The 23,677-nt window shown below is 54.8% G+C and overlaps 1 protein-coding gene across 5 annotated transcripts in view; it reads right to left on the reverse strand.

Moving 5' to 3' along the window:
* IGF2BP2 (insulin like growth factor 2 mRNA binding protein 2) overlaps positions 1-23,677 on the reverse strand; it is a 98,090-nt gene that overhangs the window by 35,933 nt on the left and 38,480 nt on the right. For all 5 annotated transcript variants that reach the window (XM_005308638.4, XM_005308639.4, XM_042853460.2 and 2 more), the window contains exons 3-5: positions 8,434-8,482; positions 7,002-7,053; positions 3,245-3,308 (exon numbers count right to left, since the gene is read on the reverse strand). In XM_005308638.4, the coding sequence (XP_005308695.1) occupies positions 3,245-3,308; positions 7,002-7,053; positions 8,434-8,482 (165 nt within the window). The remainder of the gene's footprint in view (positions 1-3,244; positions 3,309-7,001; positions 7,054-8,433; positions 8,483-23,677) is intronic.

Here is a 23,677-nt window from a genome sequence, read left to right on the forward strand (position 1 = left end):
GCGTCCCGCACCCCTGCTCTGCGCCCCTTAAGGGCATGTCCTCTGTGCAGCGCTCTATCCCCCAACCCCTGCTCCCTGCCCCTCAAAGAACGTCCCTCACCCCTGCTCCCCGCAGTGCTCTGTGCCCCCGGAACACTGCAGGGGTGATGAGCTTACTGCAGCTTTGGCTAACTGATGGCTGGTGTGATCCCAGCACAGCTGATGGAGCTGCATTGCGGAGGCATTAGTGCAACATTGACTCAGTAGCTCTCTCCCAGCCCCTCCCAGGGCTGCCCAAGTCCCACCCCGGAGGAGAGACACAGCCTCACCTTCTCCATTCCTCAGCAAGGGACCACGCCAGCTCCACCCCAGCCTGGCAGGAGACAGGCAGGCCAGTTGGAACTCGCACAAGTAGGGGTCCTGGCTGGTTCTCCCTCCCCACAGCTACAGGAGCGCCCTCCACCCCAGCTCTGTAACCCTCAAACACCCCTGGAGACTCCCCAGGCAACAGCCACCTGGTAACAGCACTTTCCTAAGCCCACCGTCCAGGGGTGAAAGCTGGTGGAAGCTGAGTCCTGCTGGTATGGTCGGCTGTGTACCGGCTCTTGCCAGTACGCCATACCGGACCATACCGGCTTACATTCACCTCTGCCACCATCTGGCTAGCTGTGCTCCGCCGGCATGCACCTTCCCTGTGGAGCCCCACCGAACAGCGGGAGCCTAGCAGCAAATCAAGTGTCGCCAGTGGCTGGAGCCACCCTGAGCACAACAGCCCTCAACGTACATGGAGGGCACTGGGTTTAATCTTCCTTATACATCCTAAAGCAGCTGATCGGCTCTGCATTCCTGGCCCTTTGTACAGAGGGGGCATAGCCTGTGGGACAGCGTCCAGGATAGGGGCTGCTCTACCTAACCAGCACAGACAGGGCCAGGAGCCATGGGGCTGGGAAGCTGCCCAAGCTCTACTTCGCACGCACGCTGCAAGGCGCTGTATAGAACAGTCCACGTCCCAAACCGGACCCCGGTTCAAGGGACAGGGTGAGAGTTTATGGGGTGCTCCGCTTGGACTGCTCTCTGGGGCCAGCCCCACCCCCTGACTGCACAGCGAGGCCAACACTGAGCCCCTCTGAAAATCCAGTCGGCACCTGGCTCTTTGTGGGCTGCCTGCAGTTCCTGCTCCTGGAGCTGGGGCAGGTTCTGTGACCAGCAGCACAGAAGAGGGAGCGCGCCGGGGCGTCTCAGACCAGCTGATGGGGATATGGATCCCATGGATTTCTGGGCCAAAGAACTTTCTAGCCCACTCTGACCCACTGACAATAACTCTGGCAATTCCCCCAAGCCCAGGGCAAATGGATGGGGGGTTTTCCAGTCGGTTACTGAACTCTGACCCAGGAACAGCTCACTCTTTAGTGCCAGAGAAAGCCGGGGGGGGGGGGGGACGGGGTTCCAGGTCCTCTTACAATAGCGAGGCTGTAGCAACTGCTCAGTGGGAAGCACTCGAGGATGCTTGTTGAAAGCAGATGACCAACAGAACCACCTCGGATTCGCAGAGCAACGGGAGGTGCTGGGGACTTGTCCACCGTGATGCCAATGGTAATGGAGCAGGGAGCTGATTACTGCCCCTACTGTGCAGCGAGAGCTTGCTACCAGGGAGGAGCTGAATGATTCGCTCCGGGAATGCTAGGTAACAGACCAGCGGGAGCTGCGACAGAGCAGCCACCCCCGGGGGAGTGCAAGCCGGATGGGAGATGTCTGACCCTTCCAGATACTCCTTGTTCTCCAGGACACAGTGAGTTTCTTGGATCTCCAACGTGTGATGGCTTCAGAGTCTCAGCTCATTAAGGGCCTAGCCCTGTTCCCTTTCTCACAATGAGCAGATCACAATGCCCCAGATTGTCCTGTGGGTTTCATGGAGTGGTGGGGAGGGGGCTGAATCAGGCCCTGACCTGCAGTGACCACTTGTGTGTGACTGGACTTGTGAGCTAACATGATCTCAGCAGCAGGGCTGGCTCCTGGATGGGGCCAGCTGAACCATTCACCCAGGGCAAGTGAAAAACGCCAGCGCCGAGAGACTGGTCACAAAGCAACTGGGCATGCAGCCACTTGGTGGGCACAGTGCCCCATCCTGCATAGCACAGGAGGGAACCAGGAAGGGTCAGATTCTGCCTCCCTTTTGCATGCTGAGCAGTACTTTCCTGGGGAGGGGATGGGGGGGGGGGGGGGAATCCATTGATTTCAGTGACCACCCCCCCCCCCCCCCCCCCCCCAGAGCACCTAGATATGCAGGGACATTTGGAAACACTGCCAGCATCTCCTGCTGGGCTCCCTTCCAAACTGAGCCAATCAGGTGGCTTAGTTTGCTGCGTATTTGGCCAAAGAACTGGCCTTACTGAAGGCAATGGGAGTTTTGTCATTGCCTTCAGCGGGGCCAGGATTTCACCCCTGGATGACACTGAACCTTTCGACTGAGCCCAGGCAAGGGGCAATGCTAGCCGCTCCGCACCAGGAGCACTGGGATGGACGCAGGGTTTGTCCACCAGACACTCAGTGTGTGGCCAGTCAGGACGTGAATGAACAGCATGCCAGCCTGCTGCACATTAACTGACCACGTGTATCCTGCTAGCGTGCGCAAAAAGGTCTGCAGTGCACACTGCCATACGGGGCCCAACAAAATCACACTCTCCGATTCATTCAAATCGCCTTGGACTGTCAGCAGGAACAAAAACTAGCAAAAGGGTCCTAAAGAAGAATGGGTCTTAGCCGACAGCTTCATTAATGATCTAGAGAAAGGAGGAAACTCAGTTTATACTAAATTATGAGACAGAAAATAAAACCAGGAGGCCTAGTGAGACAGGATGAACTGGCAGAGCAGTAACAGCATGAACAGAATCTGAAAAAATGCAATCTGAACATCTAGGAGAAATAATTTGGGAAAAATGAGGCTGAATTTCAAGGAAAATCTTCCTGAGAGCAAGATCAGTAACCGCTATGGGATCAGCGACGCCCCCCTCGCGTGGCACATCCCAAACAGGGCCTTCAGGACCTAAGTCTTTCCCCTCCCCTGAGTCGAGGGGCAGCTCACCGCCAGCATGTCAGAACCCCGGGTCAGTCGCAGGCAACCTCACTATTCCTTACATGGAAATAAATGAACCCCGCCCCAGCGAGGTGGAGAGACAAAAGGTGAATGCAAGGAAAGGCACTGCCCAGAGGGAGGAAGAAAGAGAGAGGGTGAAAGGAAGGATGAAAGAGAGCAAGAGCCACTTACACTTTTGCTTCTTCTTTTGTTGCATACGTTACGTTGACAACGGCCGTTTCTGCGTCTGTGTTGACTAAGGGGAAAGCAACACATGCTGGCATTAGCTTGTGGATGGAGAAGGTCTTCGTCACCTTTTCCTGGGTGACAGTTGCTAAGCCTGTCAGCTGTTCCTGGCCAGGGGTGGGTTTGATTGCTCTTTACAGAGAGAGGCTGGGAGGGAAGCCATTCCCCTGGGCCGGATGCCTGCGATGGTAGGCTTGGCTAATCTTTGCTCACTGGCTGATCTATGCCCCCTGTGGATACTAAGTTCAGGAGTAGCTGGGTGTGGGCCTCATTCTTGGAGCTGCACACTCTGCTACTGCCATCTGAGGCCTGTCCTGCGCACCAGCTGGGTCACAGCCGGGTGCGTGTCGCTCTGTCTGGCTGCGGGCGGAGGTGAATGAGTGTCCACTGTTAACTGTGATGAAAACTCCAAACTCACTTTCTTTGTGACCTGGTCAGCAGTTTTTAACCATCGTCTTTAAGTGCTGCGCCAGTGATTTAGTGTCCCCAGCTTGTTACGCTGGTAAACAATTCTGCTCTTTGATGGGGCTGAAGAACACCTGCATCCAGGGGAGGATAAGCATTGATGTATGGTTAATGCAGGGCTCTGCCTACTGCTGAAGGCTAACAGAAGGGATCGCCTCTCTCCAGGAATTCTTGAAGACATCTCTCTAGCCCAGCTTCACCCCATGGCCAGGATGTATAGACACTAAATTGCAAAGGGAAACTTTTCTATTTCCTACTGTGAGTGGGCCAGGCAGTCCAGCCCTTTGATCACTGCTGCTCAGGCTGGCAGGCACTGGCTCTGTGCTGCGTGACACAGCTGAGGAGAGCTGAGCGTAGCTAAGTGAAGTGGCCCAGAGAACAAGGGGCAACAGAAAAACAAGATGCCCCTGGTTGGCATCCTGTGGCATTACCAGGAGCCCAAGTGCCCCCCACGCTGGCTCTGAGCAACTGGTGAATGACTGCTTAGGGCTCTCTTTCATGTACCCACGGGAAGATTCACATTCTTGGTAGGGCGGGATTTCTAGAGGAGTGCAGTGATGCTAGAGGGCTGCCCCTACCCTTTGGGAGAGAAGCGAAGCTCTTATCTGAATCAACAGCAGTTGCCGGGAGCTAGGAGGGGCCTTTCCTGGGCGCTGCCTGGCACAGACCTGCTGGGGCGCTGGGGAGGGCGCTTGGCCAAGCTTCTCTGCTGTCTGGCTGCCTGTGACTCTTCTTTTCATGTCCTGTGCTGTCTGGGGATCTGCCCCTCTGCCCCCACACCGCGTGAAACATCCCAGGGCTTTCTCCAGCCCTCTCCCCTGTCCGGGTGGGATGAGTCAGGTCTGTGCTAGGCTAGTTGCTGCCATCACCCTTTATCATACGGTTTCACAGCAGCGTGGGAGTTGCACCTGCAACAGCTGGGGAGATGGGAATCTTGGGTTCTAATCCAGGCTAGGCCACTGATCTTCTGTGGGATTTCAGGCAAGTCACTTAAACAATCTGTGCCTCGGTTTCTCCACCTGAGCATCACATTTCCCTAATTCACAGAACTGTTGCAAGGGCTAACGGAGGCTCAACAGATCTCAGAGAAAAGACAGTAGACAAAGGCCAAGCAGTGTTACGGTTATGCAGTTACAGCACCCCCCTGGTGGCAGGGGTGGGCAAACTTTTTGGCCAGAGGGCCACATGTGGGAATAGAAATTGTATGACAGGCCATGAATGCTCAGAAAATTGGGGTTGGGATGTGGGAGGGGGGTGAGGGCTCTGGTTGGGGGGCGGGATCCGGGGTGGGGCCAGAAATGAGGCATTCAGGGTGCGGGAGGGAGCTCTGGGCTGGGGTAGGGGGCCAGGGTGCGGGAAGGGGTGCAGGCTCCGGCTGGGGGTGCAGGCTCTGGGGTGGGGCTGAAGAGTTTGGGGTGCAGAAGGGTGCTCCGGGCTGGGATGAGGGGTTCAGAGGGCAGGAGGGGGATCAAGACTGGGGCAGGGGGTTGGGGTGTGGGGAGAGGCTCAGGGGTGCAGGCTCCGAGCGGCGCTTACCTCAAGCAGCTCCCAGAAGCAGCAGCATGTCCCTTCTCTGGCTCCTACGCAGAGTTGCGGCCAGGCGGCTCTGCATGCTGCCCCATCCACAGGCACCACCAGTGCAGCTTCCATTGGAGCGCCGAAGAGGGCCATTGGAGTGCATAGGAGCCAGAGCGGGGCCATGCCGTGGCTTCCGGGAGCCGCGCAGCGCAGCCCCGACCCAGTGCCCCGGCTGGAGCATGGAGCGGGGCAAGCCCCAGACCCCACTCCCCAGCGGGAGCTCGCGGGCTGGCATAAAAAGGCTAGTGGGCCATAGTTGAAAGCAGGGGTGGGCAAAGGGTGGTTTATACTCAAAGGCTGATTCCCAAAGCTGCCCAGGGGACCTAGATGCCCTTGAGGGGTTTGAGATACTCTGCCAGAGTGCCCAGTCCTGAAATCCTCTCTCAGGCAAAAATCCCACTGACTTAATGGGGCCATTTATCCTGTGGCATGGATCTGATCTTGTTCTAGGCTCAGCTCAACAGAGAGCCTGGGGGATTTCTCTTGCACTGATCTCTCAGGCGCTGCTGAGAGCTCACACCCAATGCACTGCTGACATCACAGAGAGGGGCTCCAGGACAGCTCTGGTAAATGCCTTGCACTCTGAATACAAAGTACGGAAAAGTCTCATTAAAAATCAGCCATAAAAATACTGCTCCTGCCCACCGTGTGCAACTGCCCCAGGAACGGCCTAGCAGAAAACAAAGGCACCCTTTTAGTATGCTAACAGGGCTTTTGGGACATGCTCTGGGTAGCTGCTAAGCCCTGCATCCCTGTGGTGCAGTCTTGCAAGATCATGTGTGCACGCGTGCGTGTGTGTGTGCATTGCCTTGGAGAACACTTTGCAAATCTCCATCACTTGCTTGAGCACAATGGGGTGCAGCTCTGATGAGTGCAGGATTTCGTGGTGCCCCCAGGGCCAGATGCTGGCAGCCTCATGCAGGGGGAGTAGGCCTTTACCCCGCAAACAGACCCAGTAGGACTGCCAGAGAAATGAGGCACTCCTACTCAACAGCAACTAGTGCTGATGGCAGGATCAGGCCCCAAGCCACCCATGGCTTTATCAGATGAGCCCAAGCACCATCAGCAAAAGCCAAACCGCTACCTGGTCTCAGGCAGGCCTGGGGCTTGCCCTGTGTGGGCAGCCCCATGCCTGGCAATGTGGAAGCACGGAAAGAGGAGCTGGCCGGGTGAGGATAGGTTTGGGGATTTCCTGGCGTTCCAGGTGCTGTCTAGATGGCTTCTGGAGTCCAATGGCCTTTTACTGCCAACCTACACTGCTCCTGAGTCAAAGGGCTGCTGGCCAGTTGGCTCTGGTCTGCACAACAGCCAGAATCCCAGATAACGGGACTCATGGCTGTGGCACTGAGCGGGCCTGTGTCCTGCAAGGCGGCATGCCACCATCCCAGCCCCGCCCTGCCAGACGGCGTGGGCTTTTCTCCCCTCCTCGCCTACAGGCCAGGTAGGGGGTAGCTTGGAAACCCACCTGCTGGCAATACAGCTGAGCTAGGAGCATTTTGTCTCCCTTTGGCCCGGTCCACAATGACCAGGCAAAACAGGATCACGTATCTGAAGAGATGGGTTGGGCTGGGACTGAGCATAGAAATATCCAAGGGAGGGGAGGAAGTCTCCTAAGTGGAAGGGTGAGGGGGGCGGATGATGCCATCTACCCATTTCTTACCTTGTTCCACATTCTCTACAGTCCCATACTGAGCTAAAAGTCCATCTAGCACCTGAAAGAGAAAGCATTAAGCAATGCAGGGTGAGTCAGCCTGGAAAGGCTCCCAGGGTTAAAGACCTAGCGATAGGGACCCTCCCCTGTGCGTCTGGCTGACCTGGGGAGCAGGGCAGAATTCCGGCTCTACCTACACAAGACAAGTATCAGAGGGGTAGCTGTGTTAGTCTGTATCCACAGAAACAGTAGTTCTCAGATTTTTGTACTGCTGATCCCTTTCACACAGCAAGCCTCTGAGTGCGACCACCCCTTATACATTAAAAACACTTTTTATATATTTAACACCACTATAAATGCTGGATGCAAAGTGGGGTTTGGGGTGGAGGCTGACAGCTTGCGACCCCCCATGTAATAACCTTGCAACCCCCGAGGGATCCTGACCCCGAGTTTGAGAACCCCAGCACAAAAACAACGAGAAGTCCAGTGGCACCTTAAAGACTAACAGATCTATTTGGGCATAAGCTTTCGTGGGTAAAAAAACCCACTTCTTCAGATGCATCTTATGCCCAAATAAATCTATTAGTCTTTAAGGTGCCACCGGACTCCTCGTTGTTATTACACAAGACAAGTGACTGGTTGCTGACTGTCTCTCCTCAGTCCTTGTCGCCTGAGGTTCAACACGCCCGGTTGCTGGGCTGGACGGATCAAACCACTTTCCGATTCCCGGCAGAGCGCGCCCTCAGGCACGTTCTTGGAGGGAGCACTGACAATGGCTGGGCCTGGCCTTCTGAGTGGGGAAAGATGTCCTTTTCCTAGCGTAAACATGCACTGAAGCCCAAATGAACCTGCAGCTGAGTCTCTCGAGCACCACTGTCCCTATGGCAGCTATTGCTGGCATCAGAATTGGACTCGGCTGCCTCCAGACCTTCTGGGTCACCCCAGCGAACGTCGCCACGGCAGGAACAGAGAGGAAACGCCACCTCCGAAGAAACCCTGGAAGATGCTGGAGGTACTTCCCCAAAGCCCATCACGTCAGCTCTATGCTGGGTCTGGCTTTGGCCAGCTGATTGCAAGGAACCCAGGGCGCTCCCCAACATGAGCCACTCCCCAGCCTGGCACCTGGTGCCAGGCAGAAGCAGCAGGTGAATTATTTTCACAAGGCAGCTCCTCTCCTGGGACTGCGATTCTGTAGCCACTTTGAGGAGATGGGATATCTTGAGCTATAGCCAAGCCACACCCACACCGTGCGCCTCAGGCTAGGAAACACAATGTCACCAGAACAGCCTTCTGCAAAGGCTGCTTTCTGCTTCCCTCCTCAAGCCACCGGGAAGATGCCACAGGACAAAGCTCAGACTGCGCTTGCAGCTCCTGCCCAGCCTCCAACGTTTATTCAGATGCAATGACAGGAGGACTTTGTAGGAAGCGGGAATCTACTTACCTCCCACTGTAGGTGAGGGGGGATGTTCCGGATCTGAATCTTCCTGCTCCTGTAAAGAAACCAGCACAGATTAGCCCAAACACCACTCCAGCTCCTGGGGGCCAATCCCCATCACTAACTCTCCAGCCAGGATGTACCCTGTGAGATGCGCCACCCCATGATTCCCCTCACTTACTCACTTGTCTCACAATTAACGTGGAGGAAAAAATCCCAACCCTGCCCCTCCCCCGCTGCGAAGCAGTAACCCCTGTTTGCTAAAGGAACAGGTATGATGCCATTTTACAGAGCACGAAGCAAACCCAGTGGCAGGGTAAAACGCTGCCTGGGTGTCGTTAGGAGTACAAAAAGAGCTTCAGTGCTCCCAGACAGTTCTCTGAGAGCAGGAGCCTTGTCTGTTTCAATCTCCTATGTTCTCCCAAAACCCAGGAAAGCGGATGGAAGGCTGGCATATGTGCGTATTTGCAATTACACACGCACCCGTGCTCCAGGGTTTGGTGAGCAGGTCACTCCCAGGAGGAGTCGAAATTTTACCAACAATTTGTCCCTTCCTTTGGAAACACATGCAAGTCTTTTGCATTGGAACCAACAACGTGGGGCACAGCAAAGGGGAGCAGGCCCAGGAGGCAGTAAGAATGCTGGGCCAGGAAAACCATGGCAGCATTTCCTTAGATACAACTGCAGTGAGAGCAAATTCTGCCACGACAAAGCCCACGGTGCTGCAGCTGCACCCAGGGCCAAGGAGGCAGAGGCCTCTACCACTGGAGCCACTGGCAGGCGCGATTTGGGAACAACACATTGTTAGAGGAGACAGGCTGCAGCTGAAGGAAAGGGGACTGGCTAATTTAATGCCAGCCAGGGCAGGGCAGTCACCAGGCACTTAGCAGAGGGTGTGCCTACACTGGACCTGGAGGTAGAATTTCCAGCTCAGACAGACATACCCACGTTACTGCTGATCCAGCAGTGCGGATGGCCGGAGGGGCTGGCTGTCCCCCATACACAGAGTTTCACACAGGATCATGCTCTCGGGGCGACCAAGCCATGCTACTGTTTTTAGCATGCTACGGCGGGCACATCTGCCTGAACTGGGAATTATGGCGCCAGCTCCCATGAAGCTGTACCCAGAGAGATGGGGTGGGGAAAGCAAACCTTGTCCAGACTCTCAGAATGCTATGGGCATTAGCAATCCCACTGTGAGACCCCGGCGGAGACCAGGGGCGGGAGTATTTACTGCAATGTGGCTAGGCAAGGTCATATCCTGGTGGGCAGGGAGTACAGTGTTGACCTCTTGGTAAAACCTACCAGCACCTTGCCTTCACTAGGGTTTTACAGCGGGACAGCTCATGCACATTGGTTATCCTGCTGTAACCCCCCCTCCACCGACAGCGAAGATATAGCCGGAGACAACGCCACAGCAGTGCCTCGGGCGGAACTCTCACAAGACGGAGATTTTCCACTGAGGGGACCTGACCTCTGCACGGCCTGGTGGAGGAACCGCGATTGGATCGGAGCTGAGCCAGTTTCAAAGAACACTGCAGGGTTCGCCTCTGTGCAACAACCAAACCAGGGAAGGACGACCCCGCCAGACCCCCCAGGCAGGACAAGTTGCTGCACTGCAACAGGCACAGAGCAGTGTCCACTGAAGTCCACTGTAGACAGTACTGCAAATCTGACTTCCTAGACACACCATTCATATACTATGGCGATGGCAGAGGGCAGTTAGGAAACCACAAGATGTCAGAGCTAGCCACACATTTCAGGGTGCCTCCTCCAGCACCTCTCCCTTGGCCTTCTGTCCTGGGTGAGAGCCCCACTGTCATCAAAGTTCAGATTCCAGCCATGAAAAGCCAGTGCTGATGACAGACATGCAGTGACATCATCATTACTAATCAGCCCTCCTGAACAAGCTCATTGGGTGCATCACAACATTAGGACAACACGCTGCCTGGAAATGTCGTGGGAGAGAAGCCGGGATGACACAGGGGCCTGGGATCACTCAGGCGCGTTGCGGGAGGGAATGAAAAGCAGATGATCTCAGTTGGTGGGGGTAGATAAAGTGTATCTGCTGTGCCCTGGATACTGATGAGGTGTTTGCTACAGCTTGACTGCGCCCAGCCCTGCACGGGTGTGCCGGGGGTGAACAGAGCCTTCCTCTCCCTTGCACATCAGTGCGGAGGCTGAGCAGAGGGCATGCAGCCATGGCCCATCCCCACTACTCCATCCGTTCCTGCAATCCTGTGAGGTCTGGGGGGCCCTAAGCCGCCTGTGCTAAGCACACCGGGCCAGATTTACAAAGGGATTTCAGTGTCTAATGGGATTTACATAAGCGCCTAAGCAGGTTAGGTGCCTAATTCCCTCTGTCAATCTGGCGCAGTGCCCCAGAAGTGCCCACTTTAGGCACAGTGCCATCACACCGCTAGCCACCAGGAAGCCCTCACCAGGTACTCATCTCTCCTGCTCTGAAAGGGGATCTAACATCACCGCAGCTTCTGAAAGCACCTCCAGTCTCTGCAGCAAGGCTGCTGGTTCCTGCTGCTAGTTGTGTTCTTCGGTGACTCCGAACCAACATCGCCTATACCTCCTCCAGCATTAGGGCAACTCCTCTGTCCTCAGCAGTGGGGGTCAACAACGGTTTGATCAGAGCACGGAGAGCGCAGCACACTAAGGAAACATGGCCTGTCTTTGCCAGGGCCCCGCCACCCCAGGGCACACAACGGGGAGCTGACAAACTGCCTTGGAAATGATTCAAACGCCCCTGCCAGCCGAGCCAGTGGAAATTCACAGCTCCTGCAGGTTAGTGGGGGGTGGGAGGAACATTTTCTGTTCTCCCCTCAACTATTTTCCCAACCCCCAAAGCAGTGCTCAGAGGTGGGAAATCTAGGGTGACCAGATGTCCAGATTTTATAGGGACAGTCCTGATTTTTGGGTCTTTTTCTTATATAAGCTCCTATTACCCCCCACCCCCCGTCCCGATTTTTCACATATTCTGTCTGGTCACCCTAGGGAAACCAATTGTGCTGCAAGGAAAACCGGCTGCCTTGTACACCTCCCTTGGCTGGGGGACGCACGCCTGGGGCTGGGAGAGGGGCATTTATCCATTGCTCCCCTTCCACCAAGGCACAAGGATGACCAAGAGATGCACTGCTAAGCAGAGGTGCCACATGTGATCAGACCAGCTCTGCTGCAGAAACAGATACCAGGCACGGAAAAGACACAGCCTTGGGAGGTGGTGTAATAGAGTTTGGGAGAGGCACAGTACTTTTGAGCAGCAACACCACACAGACCTCACATCTGAGAGACGCAATTGGCATTGACTGCCCCACATCTGCTCCTGGGGGGTATCGCAGATCAGGGACCTGCACCTGCATTTCCCCTCAGAGGTCCAGCAAGGGCCCCCAATCTCAGGCTTCCAGCTCCCTACCCGTTGCCTTTCCTGGGTGGAGTCCAGCACCTCTCTCCCTTCTGACTAGGGTATTCCCAGGCTGCACAGTTGCCTGCCTTCACTGTGTTATCCCCAGCACAGACAGCCCGGCTTGATTTCTCCTCAGAGACTGGGAACAATGATTGCTCCAGATATGTTACCACCCAGCTCTTTCTAAGCCAGCCCACTCTATTCTTCAGGTAAAATGCCTTACAGAGAAAAGAATCAAAAACAATACAACAACCTGCACCCCTTCTAACAGCTCACCAGGCATCAGTCCCTCTCCCATCCCCCCGGGGACATCTTTGTGGTCACTAGTTCATCAGAGCTTCAGCTCAGAACACGGAACCAGTCTTACGAGTTCATTAGCCTCACCCTCCCTACTCCAGAAGGTATGTCAGATCCAGTCTGGCAAGTCCTGTGTTCACATCCTCTGCCCTTAAAACCAAGGTCCCAGGATCCCTTCCATTTGCTACCTGGTGCTTTTGGGATTTCTCCTCCCATCTCAAGCCCTAGAACAGTTCCGCTCACTCCTGCAGCCAGCGCAGTCAGAGAGGAGCAGCTAACAGTTCCAACCTGCCAAGGATTCCCCACCAAGCACATTTCCTTGAGGCCGGGGCTAGTGGTGCTTCTGGATTGGCCCTGGTACTGCTGGTCAGTGTCTCCCGGACCACACAGGCAATGCAGAGAAGAGCAGAGAACAGGCTGATTTGTCTGGAAATCCTTGGTTCTGGGGAATCCGTTCGTTCACGCTGACAGAACTGTCCAGCGAAGCGGCTGGAGCACAGTGCTCCATAGACTGAACTTCATTTGCCCTTTGGCTTTCACAGGCTCAATTCCTGGGCTTGTCGGGACTCCACTCACTTTGACTTACTAGTGTCCTGACATGCTGTCACAATGCGAGATGAGCCGCATTAGCACCCAAAGGGAGGGCAGGGTACTGGTGATTTTTATACGTTTATATCGCAGCCAAACCTGACTGGAATTTCATGGGACAAGGAGAAGACACTGCCCTGGCCCCAGGGCTCTGTTTCTGCTAAATTTCGGAGGCCTGCTGCAAAGGAAACCTCTCATTTCTAAAGTCAAGAAAAAAAACAAAGAGAGAAAAGTCCCTTTTCCCCTGCCATGGGCTGGCTCCTGAGGTCCTTCCTCAGGAGGAATGTTCATCAACTGCGGTCGGTCGTTCCCAAGGATTAGTGGATGTCCGCATAATGGCATGGAGCCCCCTCCCGGCACTGCGGCCAAGGTCTAGGGCTTGGGGAAGGGACTCACTTGCTCCCCCTTCCTTGCAGGAGTATGCCGTGCCCCTCCCCCTCCCACTAAGGAGAACAGAGCTGCTGCTGAGAAGGTGTCAGTGTAGCCATCACTTGTGTCACCTGAACAGCCGGTCCCTCGGTCCTGAGCCGGGTGTTTCCATGGCTCCCATCAGTGGAGGCCACTGAGTGGAGCATCCACTGCCTGAGGACCCTTGTAAAGCCCAGCCATTCTCCCGCCTGACAGTCCTAGTGGCGTCACGGCCTGTCTCCGATAACCTGCCCCGCTCTGCCAATAGATATCATACAGCTGGAGCGCTCCAGAGTGCCGAGCGACATACCCTGGGTGCAGCACAACAGCCGGGGCACAGAGGCCTTCTTCCCCCACAGTCACAAAGACCAGAAACATCAGCGCTCCCAGTACCTCAGCCAGCAGACAATGACCACAAGAAAAGACCCTCACCCCAAGTCATGCCTGGGATTGTGCCCCCTCCTCAAACAGATGGCATCTGCAGTGTGCCTGGAAGGTAACAAATCTGGGGTATTTTGGACCAAGTTCCAGAGCCCGAACACCCTGCCAACTGTCCCCTCCCTTGGATAACGAGGGAGAACCAGCTGTGGCAGCGTGGCATGGGGCAGAGGTGATCCCTCAGGTAGGCCAGTCCCAGGCCACATAGGGTTCTATGGGTCAGAACCAGCCCCCTGGTTAATAACATCCCTGGGTCCGTTAACCTTGGAGGGCAGAGCATCCAACCAGACCTTGCCCTGGCAGAGAGATAATCCAATCTCAAAGCACAGGAGGCAACAGCTGCTGACCCGGGGCTAACTTCCACCTGCCTCACCTCCAATGCCAACCCAAAAGCCAGGTCCCAGGTGTGACCAGCTGCATGAGCTGAGCCAGTGGCTACTTGGGATAGGCTGGGAGATTTGGACCTGGCTCAGAAAACTCATCCTGGGCATGCAGAAGGAAGTAACTGAGAACAATCGATCTCTGGGTGTCTGTTGCCACTGCCACGGGATGCAGAGGGGGCAGCACAGTGGGGCGAGTGGCAAACGGCCACCAGGGACCATCATGCTCAGTGGCACACTCATCAGACCCCATTTTGGAGGGGGAAGCCTCCTACCACAGAGATCAGATGCAGTTACCCTGCTTTAGTCCCTGCCGTACCAGGTACCCAAAGCAGGCACAGCATCAGCTGCCCGGTTTGGGGCACACATACCCAAGCAGCTAGCCACCATGAGCGCAGTTCACACCAGTGCAAGGAAAGAGCCCTTGGTGGCTCAGCATGGGCTGAAACGGCCCTCTCTGGACCTTGGGCCCTTCACTCGTCGTGCCACTGGAATGACTCTCTCTAACTTGGCCTGTCCCCCTACTACCTGCTTTGAACAGAGCACATGCCCACCACCACCTGCCTCAGGAACCCTCTGCCCGTCCTCTGCCACACGCCTTGCCTCCACTACCACCGCTCCCTCTCGGTGGCCTCCCCTTGGGTCCATGTGCCAGGTCCAGGCCGGTCAGAGTGCTGCCCTCCCCCGTCCTCGCTGTCTAGAGTGATGCAGTCATGTCTCCCCAGCCCTCCTCCTGGACGCTTCCACCGCTTTGCCTGCGAGTCCCCCTCCCCCGCCACCTCAGGGATCTCACCTCCACTACGGCCTCAGCCCTCTCCTCTCTGCTCGCAGTGCCTGAGACTCTTCCACAGATGGCCCAGTGGCTGCTGTTGCTCCATGGAATTGTCTGCCTAACGCTCTCCATTCCACTAAGCTCAAACCCCACCTTCCACGCTGCCTGCAACCAGCAAACAGCCAGCTGCTTCCCACAACAGCATGGCCCTTCCTTGTGGGCTGCCCCACCAATGCCCATCCTTTCTGACTGGACTGCCATCATTCTAGCTGTCGCGTTCACGGCACATTTCACACTGAAATGGAATCGTCTTCTGGAGAGCCAGGAGCCTCAGCAGCGAAGGCCAAGACCAGGCTTCAAAGATCAGGATGATTTCCATTTCTCCACCCACCAAATTCTTGGAAAAGCTGCTTGCACCCTTCTACTTTTGCACGTGAGCTGTGAGCTGAAGAGAATATCAGATGGCCTTTGGGAGGAATCAGAGGTGGCTCCGGAGAGACAACGCTTAGAAAACAAAGCTGCTCGCTCTGGAAGAAGTCGCCCAACTTTTTCAGTCACTTCGTCGCTGGGAAGAAGCCTGGCCTACAAACTTCCCATCAGTTTCCTTCAGGAGCCTTTTTCTAGACTAAGCGTACAAGGCGAGTTCTGAAAGCCATGGCCCTTATTCCGAGAGCTATTCACTTCCAAAACCAGCCCGCGTGAATTCTCTGTCCGCCTTTGATGAACTTTAGACCATTTACCAAAGGCCTGACAGGCTTCCCCCTTATAGATATGTTCCCCATAAAGACTCAGCATGGTCTGCCAAGCTGGAAGGCCCACAAGGACTCCTGCAGAGATTATAACACCTGCAAAACTGCTGCCACAGAGATTACAGGCTGTGTCTGAACTCCTGCTCCTTTCATGAAGAGCTAAACTCTGCCACGCTTACTCACGGCCAGCAGCCTCTTAATTTGCACGTGGCTCGGTCTACTCACAAAGTAAGGCACTGCTCAGAGTGAATAAGAGTGGCAGAGGGTAGCTCATAGCTACAGTTGTCTCCAAGTTTCCTCCCAAGCCCAACCTGAAAACGCACAGCTGGAAGATACAGGAATCTCCATCAACTTCCCGCAAACTGGAGGCAGAGGTCTAACTGCCCCCATTACGCACACCTGGTAGTGTCTTACACTCTCTTCGGTGGGACCACTCACCGAGTAATGTGCTACTCATTATGCAGCTTCCAATTGACAAACAACTTTGCCAATGGCATGGCGAACCTGTCAAAACATCATAAAATGACAGACTTGAATAGGTCAGAAAAGTTGCCCCGGTGCAAGTTCGAGACTTGTCTATGCCTGCGAGCACGCATGTGCATGTGAGAGAATGAACTTTCAAGCTCTGCCCAATTCACCAGCCTAGCTCAATTTTTTCCCTCGTCATACTCAGGAAGGTTTATTTTTCTCAAGGAAACTCTATTTGAACTTCCCATACAGGCTAAGCAAAGAATGCATAGCACAGCAGATGCTGGTCTGATTCGGCAGCAGAGGAGAGCTGTATTAAAGTCCTGTTGAAGTTTGCTTCCATAAAGTTTCTATCAAAAATTCTCTCAGAACAACTGAGGATTCATTCCTATAACTCCTTTAAAGAACAACGATCTCTGATCCAAAACCTCCTGCAAGTAAAACACTCCAAGTCCAAACAAAAACACTTGCACCGTAGAAAGTTGTGATTAGTATAAAAACAGACACCATAGAAAATGGTTAGTCAGGGCAGCCCTCTCCAGTTGGTACAGCACTAAAGTTAAGCAGCTGGAAATTAAACCTTTCTGCTTCTGCCAGTCTGAGGCTTGGTCTATGTTTAAAAACTAGACCAATGTAACTATATCACTCGGGGCTGTGAAAAATTTCACACCCTGAGAACCGTATTAGGTCAACCTAACCTCTAGCGTAGATGCAGTTAGGAGAGATAGATTAACTACAGTTGACAGAAAAACCCCTTCCATCACGGTAGGAAGTGTCAACACAGTAGCTGGGCCACTGTAGCGGTGGCAGTGTAGCTGTGCTGAGCTAAAAGACAGGCAGAGTCTTGGCAAATTCAAACCGTCGTATCAGTCAGGAAACAGGCTGGGGGACAGGGCATAGGTGACGTGTAAGGGGGGCATGCAGGGCCAAGGCTCACCCCCCCGATTTCTGCTTGGCCTGCCGTGGGGGAAGAAAGAGGGGCTTTGTCCTTCTCCCGCTGCACCTGCCCCCCTGCATGCTCAGCCCCTGTCCCTGGCAGCTGGGCCCAGGCAGGGAGCAGAAGTGGCAGGACCAGCCACGTCTCATGCCAGCCACCCTGGGTTGCTACTCTGTGCAGTGTGATGGCTGCCTGTGAGAGCCCAGTTGAGGAGGTGGCGATGTCAGCAGGCCACCCCGCCCCTCCAGTCCCGGGGACCAGGGCTGAGTGAGTCGGAGTCCCCTCTCCCTCCCAGCACGTTTCCAGCTCACTTGGCCCCTGTCCCCGGCAACCGGCCCCTGCTGGGGGCGGCAGGCCGGCTACCGCCGCCTCCCCAGCCGGGCTCTCTGAGGCAGCTGCTGTGCTGCACAGACCAGCCACCCCAGCGGTCAGTTCCAGTCCTGTGAGAAGTGGCTCCCTCCTGCTCCCTGCCCAGGCGCCAGGGAGAGCTGTGCTGGGGCGGAGGCACAGTGGGAGAAGGACAGAGCCTCCCCCCCCAGGTAACGTGGGGCGGGGAGAGCATGGCAGTCCTGGGCTGGGTGCAGGTGTCACTGGGCAGAGGAGACACATGGGGCAGTCACGTGTCTTCCCCTTTGATTGGACCCCTCCAGTATCGGAGGCACGAGTCATCTATGTGACATGCATGCAACTGGGAAAGACAGCAATGTGCTAGGGAAATGGAAAGCACTGGAGAGAAAAATGCAGGGGCTTCCCTGGAACAGAAATCCACAATCACCTGATCCCAGGGAACAAAGAGTAATAAAAAGAGAAAAAGACTGAAGGACAAATGCCACAGCTAACTCCAGAGACAGAGGGGTACACCTGGGGCCTAGGTCTGCTCTTGCCCACTGATTTCAATGGGAGGCAGAGGCAGGTAAAGTGAGAGCAGAACCTGCCTCTGAAAGTCAACACAAAAGAGGCATGGAAGCCAGATGAGAATGAGGAAGGACTGCTGAAATAACTGGGGAGACTAACACGGAATATACAGAAGAGAGGAGAGAAAGACAAGGGGAGAGGAATAAGTGACTGGGGCAGAGAGCAAAAAGTGGGGATTGGTCCTGCCCCACTAAGGTCAATGGGAGCTGTACTCCCGGCTGGATTGGGAGCAAGACAAGGGAAAAAGGACCGGAGAATGGGAAAAAGCCCAAAGCAACCCGGCCCAGGCAGCCAGCACAGTGTGTGAAAGGCCTATTTACACACAGTGACTGATCGGTTATAAATGCCAGCAATATTACCTCTTTCTAGGGAAGGTTTCTAGAGACAAGAAGAACCCAGGTGTGTGAGATCCAGCAGTTTGTGTGTCCATCACCAGCATCCTGATATCTCCCCATTTGGCCACAAGAGGGCGCATGCTACACATCATCAGTGCAGGAGAGTGCGGACTGTCGGCAAACCTCTATGGTGCATGTGTATTTTCCCTGGAGCAGAGTTTGGGTGTGCTGGGTGCACACACTTCTTGGGTGGCAGCAGACACTTTCGTCCCAGGTGAAGACACTAGGGACACTTGGGAATCTGGTACAAGCACCACCTTGTCACATATCACTCCTGGCACATCAATATGCTTTTGATACGGTCTTCCACAGTATTCTTGCTGGCAAGTTAAACAAGTATGGGCTGGATGAATGGACTATAAGGTGGATAGAAAGCTGGTTAGATCGTCGGGCTCAATGGGTAGTGATCAATGGCTCCATGTCTAGTAGGCAGTCGGAATCAAGCGGAGTGCCCCAAGGGTCGGTCCTGGGGCTGGTTTTGTTCAATATCTTCATTAATGATCTGGAGGATGGTGTGGACTGCACCCTCAGCAAGTTTGCAGATGACACTAAACTGGGAGGAGTGGTAGATATGCTGGAGGGTAGAGATAGCATACAGAGGGATCTAGACAAATTAGAGGATTGGGCCAAAAAAATCTGATGAGGTTCAACAAGGACAAGTGCAGAGTCCTGCGCTTAGGACGGAAGAATCCCATACACTGCTACAGACTAGAGACTGAATGGCTAGGCAGCAGTTCTGCAGAAAAGGACCTAGGGGTTACAGTGGACGAGACGCTGGCTATGAGTCAACAGTGTGCCCTTGTTGCCAAGAAGGCTAACGGCATTTTGGGCTGTATAAGTAGGAGCATTGCCAGCAGATCAAGGAACATAATCATTCCCCTCTATTCGACATTGGTGAGGCCTCATCTGGAGTACTGTGTCCAGTTTTGGGCCCCACACTACAAGGAGGATGTGGAAAAATTGGAAAGAGTCCAGCGGAGGGCAACAAAAATTATTAGGGGTCTGGAGCACATGACTTAGGAGGAGAGGCTGAGCAAATTGGGATTGTTTAGTCTGCAGAAGAGAAGAATGAGGGGGGATTTCATAGCTGCTTTCAACTACCTGAAAGGGGGTTCCAAAGAGGATGGATCTAGACTGTTCTCAGTGGTAGTAGATGACAGAACAAGGAGTAATGGTCTCAAGTTGCAGTGGGGGAGGTTTAGGTTGGATATTAGGAAAAACTTTTTCACTAGTGATGGAATCTCCTTCCTTAGAGGTTTTTAAGGTCAGGCTTGACAAAGCCCTGGCTGGGATGATTTAGTTGGGGATTGGTCCTGCTTTGAGCAGGGGGTTGGAGAGATGACCTCCTGAGGTCCCTTCCAACCCTGATATTCTATGATTTTATGATTCTAATACCGCTTTGGAGGATCTCAGAGCTGCTTCTTTGATTTCAGCAGGAGATGCAGGCCGGGAAATCAGCGAGGCCGACACTTGTCTCATTTTAAACCAACTGCAATTTGCACATTTTAGCAGCTGAATATCAAACTCCTCATTCGCAACCACAGGCTCCTCCCCACAGGGTGTATTCATGGCCCCTCACTATAGGGGTGCTGCCCTCCTGAAACATTTTCCGGCATCACCCAGCACTCCATGCAGCCAGCTGTGGTGCAAGCCAGCAGAGCGGTGTCTCCCCAGCGCAGCTGCCTCCAGAGGCTGGGTGGGGTGGGTATGAACTCTAACACTTAGGGCAAGTCTACACTTAAAACACTGCACTGGCGCAGCTATGCTGCTGTATGTAGTGCTTTAACAGAGATGCTTTAAGCTGACCAGAGAGAGCTCTCCCAACAGCGTGGTTAATCCACCTCTGCGAGAGGCAATAGCTACGTCAACAGGAGAAGCTCTCTTGTCGACATAGTGCTGTCTACGCGGTGGTACGGTCGGTGTAACTGTCCCTAAGGGTGTGGATTTTTCACACCCTTGCGTGATGAAGTTACACCGATCTAGTCCAGACCTCACTCAGCTCTTGGCAGGAATCCACAGGCTAAACACCACCTTTCCCTTTACTAATCACAAGTGTATTTTACCTGTAAAAGATAGGCCAGAATCAGCACAAGAAAGCGTGTAACAGGCCCTTGTCCCGGCACCAGGATCGTGCAATGTGTCAGAGCCATTTGGCCAGACTTTCCTAAGTTGCAAATCAGGCCTGATAAAGAAATTCCACTGAAAGCAGAAGTTGGAGATGTTAGCAATGGCTTTTGGATTTATGCTCATGCCCACTGGGAAACATCACTTTACTAATCTCAGCTCAAAGCTCATGGCCATGGCCATCTGCACCCAGGACGGCAAGAGACGCTTCTGCATGGACATCCTGGTGAAAAAAGACTGATTGGAAGCACAGGTGAGCTACTCCCTGGAAACAAAGCTCCTGAATGGACCATCTTCTCCTAGTCCTAGTTCAGCGTTGGTCTGCACTGCCTGGGATTTCACACTCAGCTGGGGCTGAAAGTAGAAACTTGGGGTTTGGCAATTTAAAAACAATCCAGCCATTTTATATTGCGAGGAAGCAAGAGAGAAAAACGAGCGGCTATGGAATTTGGACTTGGATTTTTTATGACTAATTTTTCAGATGTTCACCTGAAATTTCTCAGCCCACAGTGTTTAAAAGACAAGAAATAAACAGCAGTTTAGATCTTCAGGGGTGTATCATATTTCAGTTTATTTATAGAATTGTATCGCTCAAATGCGCTCTGCTGATTAACCCTTGCTCGCAGGGATTAGGACTCCCGCAGCTCAGCAACTATGCCTGGCAGGAAATGCGCCACACCCACCAATGGCAACATATTTTTAATTGGTAAGGTAATTAACCATTGGAAGAATTCACCAAGGGTCTCAGGATTCTCCATCACAGACAATGTTTAAATCAGGATCGGATGATTTGCTAAAAGCTCTGCTGAAGTTCTAACAGGCTTTAATTCAGGGCAGTCCCAGGGCCTGTGTTGTGTAGGGGGTCAGACTAGATGTTCATGGTCTGGGAATCTATGACTCTGTGAGAAGCCAGGAAGGTCCTATGACTTCAGGGAACATGCTGGTGCCTATTCACTCAGAGTCCCTCAAAGTACCGGGAAGCCAATTCAACCTTAGCCTCGCTTGGAGCATCTGAGCCCAGCAACAGGATCGAGCTCACATCAGTCAGCCTGATGCTGCCAATGGAACAGCTCCCTCCTTGTAAAGCCGTGCAGACTGGCTCTGCACCCCAGGCTGGGATGCAGTGGGAGCGCACAGAGCCAGGACAGTTCTGGAGGCAACCTCATCTCCAGGGTCCTGGCTGTGTGGGAGCAAAAGAGCCATTGGCCTCTCACGGTTCAGTGAGGAAGGGACTTCAACGCTGGGTGGCTGGCAGCTACCACAGAAAGCAGCACCAGGCCTAGCTCAGCACCCAGGGCAGCACCGGGCCTGGCTCAGCACCACGCTAGACAGGATCCATCACTCCCAGGGAAACTGCTTTCCAACTCCCGCTGGTGGCAGGAGGGTAACCCTGGGGTCACCGTGAGGAGTTGTCAGCCTGGGGATGCCAAAGGGGGGAGGCGGGAGGGTTCTCTCCAAAAGTCCCAGTAGCCCAGCACCCAGCTGGCTGGGAAATCCAGTCCCCACAAGGACACTCACTGCCTGGGGCTGGTTGAGAAGACGGGGACATAGGGTAGGACCTGAGCGCACTGTGCCAGCCAAACTGGGTGGGAGCACAGCAACTCAGGGGCCTATGCCAGGGCTGGGCCCCTGTCCCCACCCACTGACAGGTCTGGTTCTGGCCACCAGGCTGAAGGCCCACTGTACAGGAGCTGGGAGTTCCCCCTTCCCCAGCAGGATGGAGCAGAAGGGGAGCAGGGAAATGACTCACTGGGTACAAAATTATTTAGCTGCAAACAAATATGACAACTTTCCACAGCCTGTGGCTGGCCCCTCCAGGGCCGAGGGTCCACTTGGGCCGGCTGGCATCGTTCCTGGAGCAGCACAGCAGGGCTTAAGCTGCGACTGCCCAGCTGACCTGGCCTGTGGAGAAAAGCCCCCTCAGCTCCCTGTGCTGCCGGCCCTGCCCCAAGAGCTCCCTGACAATGCACGGCGCAGGGAAGGGTCCTGGACTTGATTGAAAGCCTGCTGCAAAACAGAAGCCTTGCCTGGGAGCTCAACAGCATAGAGCAAGGGGTGACCTCCACTCCAGGCCTAGCGGGTGGGAAGCACAGCCCAGCTGAGATGCAACCACCAGTCAGCAGCAATGCCGAGGACAGTGCAGGAAATGAGTCAACCAACTTTCATTCCCTCCCCTAGAGCAGGAAACCATCAGGCAGAGACACCCACAAACAAAACCAGGTCACTGAGGGGAGAGGCCAGCAGAGCCTGAGCAAATCAGCCAGGCACAAGGGTACAGCAGTGTCAGGGGTGGGGTGCAGGGCCACACAAGCCAGTGTCCTTCACAGCCGGGCTCTGCCTCCAGCCTGTGCTGCCTGCTGGTGGTTTGCTCCCATGACTTGGGTGTGTGCCCCACGCCAGCCAGGGTGTCTCTCCTCCCAGCTTCCCCATCACTAGCAGTTAAGGGTGGCCATCAGCAGGGCGTTTGCTATCAGTCTGCCTTGCCCCAGACGCCCCAATCCCTGCTTGCTTGAACACGGGAGCAGGACTCCGGGTGGGTCAGTGCCAAGGGGAGATGAGCAGTTCTACATTTCATGCCCTGCTAGGATCACTAGAGCAGCAGCCAGGTTGTGCGCAGAGGAGGAGAAGTGTCTGCGGGGGAGCAGGGCTCTGGTGGTCACTCTGTCCCTGTACTGAACATCCCAGCAAGGACTAGCTCTGCGTGTCAGCTGGGAGCTTCTGATGTGGGACCCTTGGCCAGGCACAGCATGAGCAAAGTGGCTGGATGCTGGCAGCGCCTCACAGGCAGCAGGAGAAGTGGCGTCCCCCTGCCATGGAGCAGTAGCAAAGCCATGACAGTGCTTGTGTCCCATGCCGGGTGAGAGGGTGGCTGGTGCATCCAGAGTGGCAGGGATGCGCAGGGTAGGGTAACCACCCCTCCCGAACTGGGCAGGACAGTCCTGAAATGCAGAGTTCAAGTCCCGGTCCCGGGCTGGATGACTCTGGGACAGCATCTGTCCCAGACTCCATGGGCTCAGAGGCAGCGCTAGCATCTTCCTGGGGGGCAAGGGGGATGGCGCTGAGATGGGCTTTAGCCCCCCCCTCACCATGAGGCCCCACCCCCTGCTCCTCCTCTCCCTCGAGACCCTGCCACCTGGCCAGGCCGCAAACTGGTGCCAAGTCGTGGTAAGAGCCGCCCTGGGGGCAGGGACACAGACCGGGGCTGTTCTCAGGCACCCCATGCAGGTGGAGGGTCCGCGGCTCCCCACAGTAACCCAGGCTCCCTGAGTGGCTCTTACCACTGCCTGGCTTTGGCTTCTGGCCTGGCCAGGGGGTGGGGCCTCCGGGGGAAGAGAAGCAAGGGGCGGGGCTAGGGAGGGGGGCC

This window comes from Chrysemys picta, chromosome 9 (genome assembly GCF_011386835.1).
Source record: "Chrysemys picta bellii isolate R12L10 chromosome 9, ASM1138683v2, whole genome shotgun sequence".
NCBI lineage: Eukaryota > Metazoa > Chordata > Testudines > Emydidae > Chrysemys > Chrysemys picta.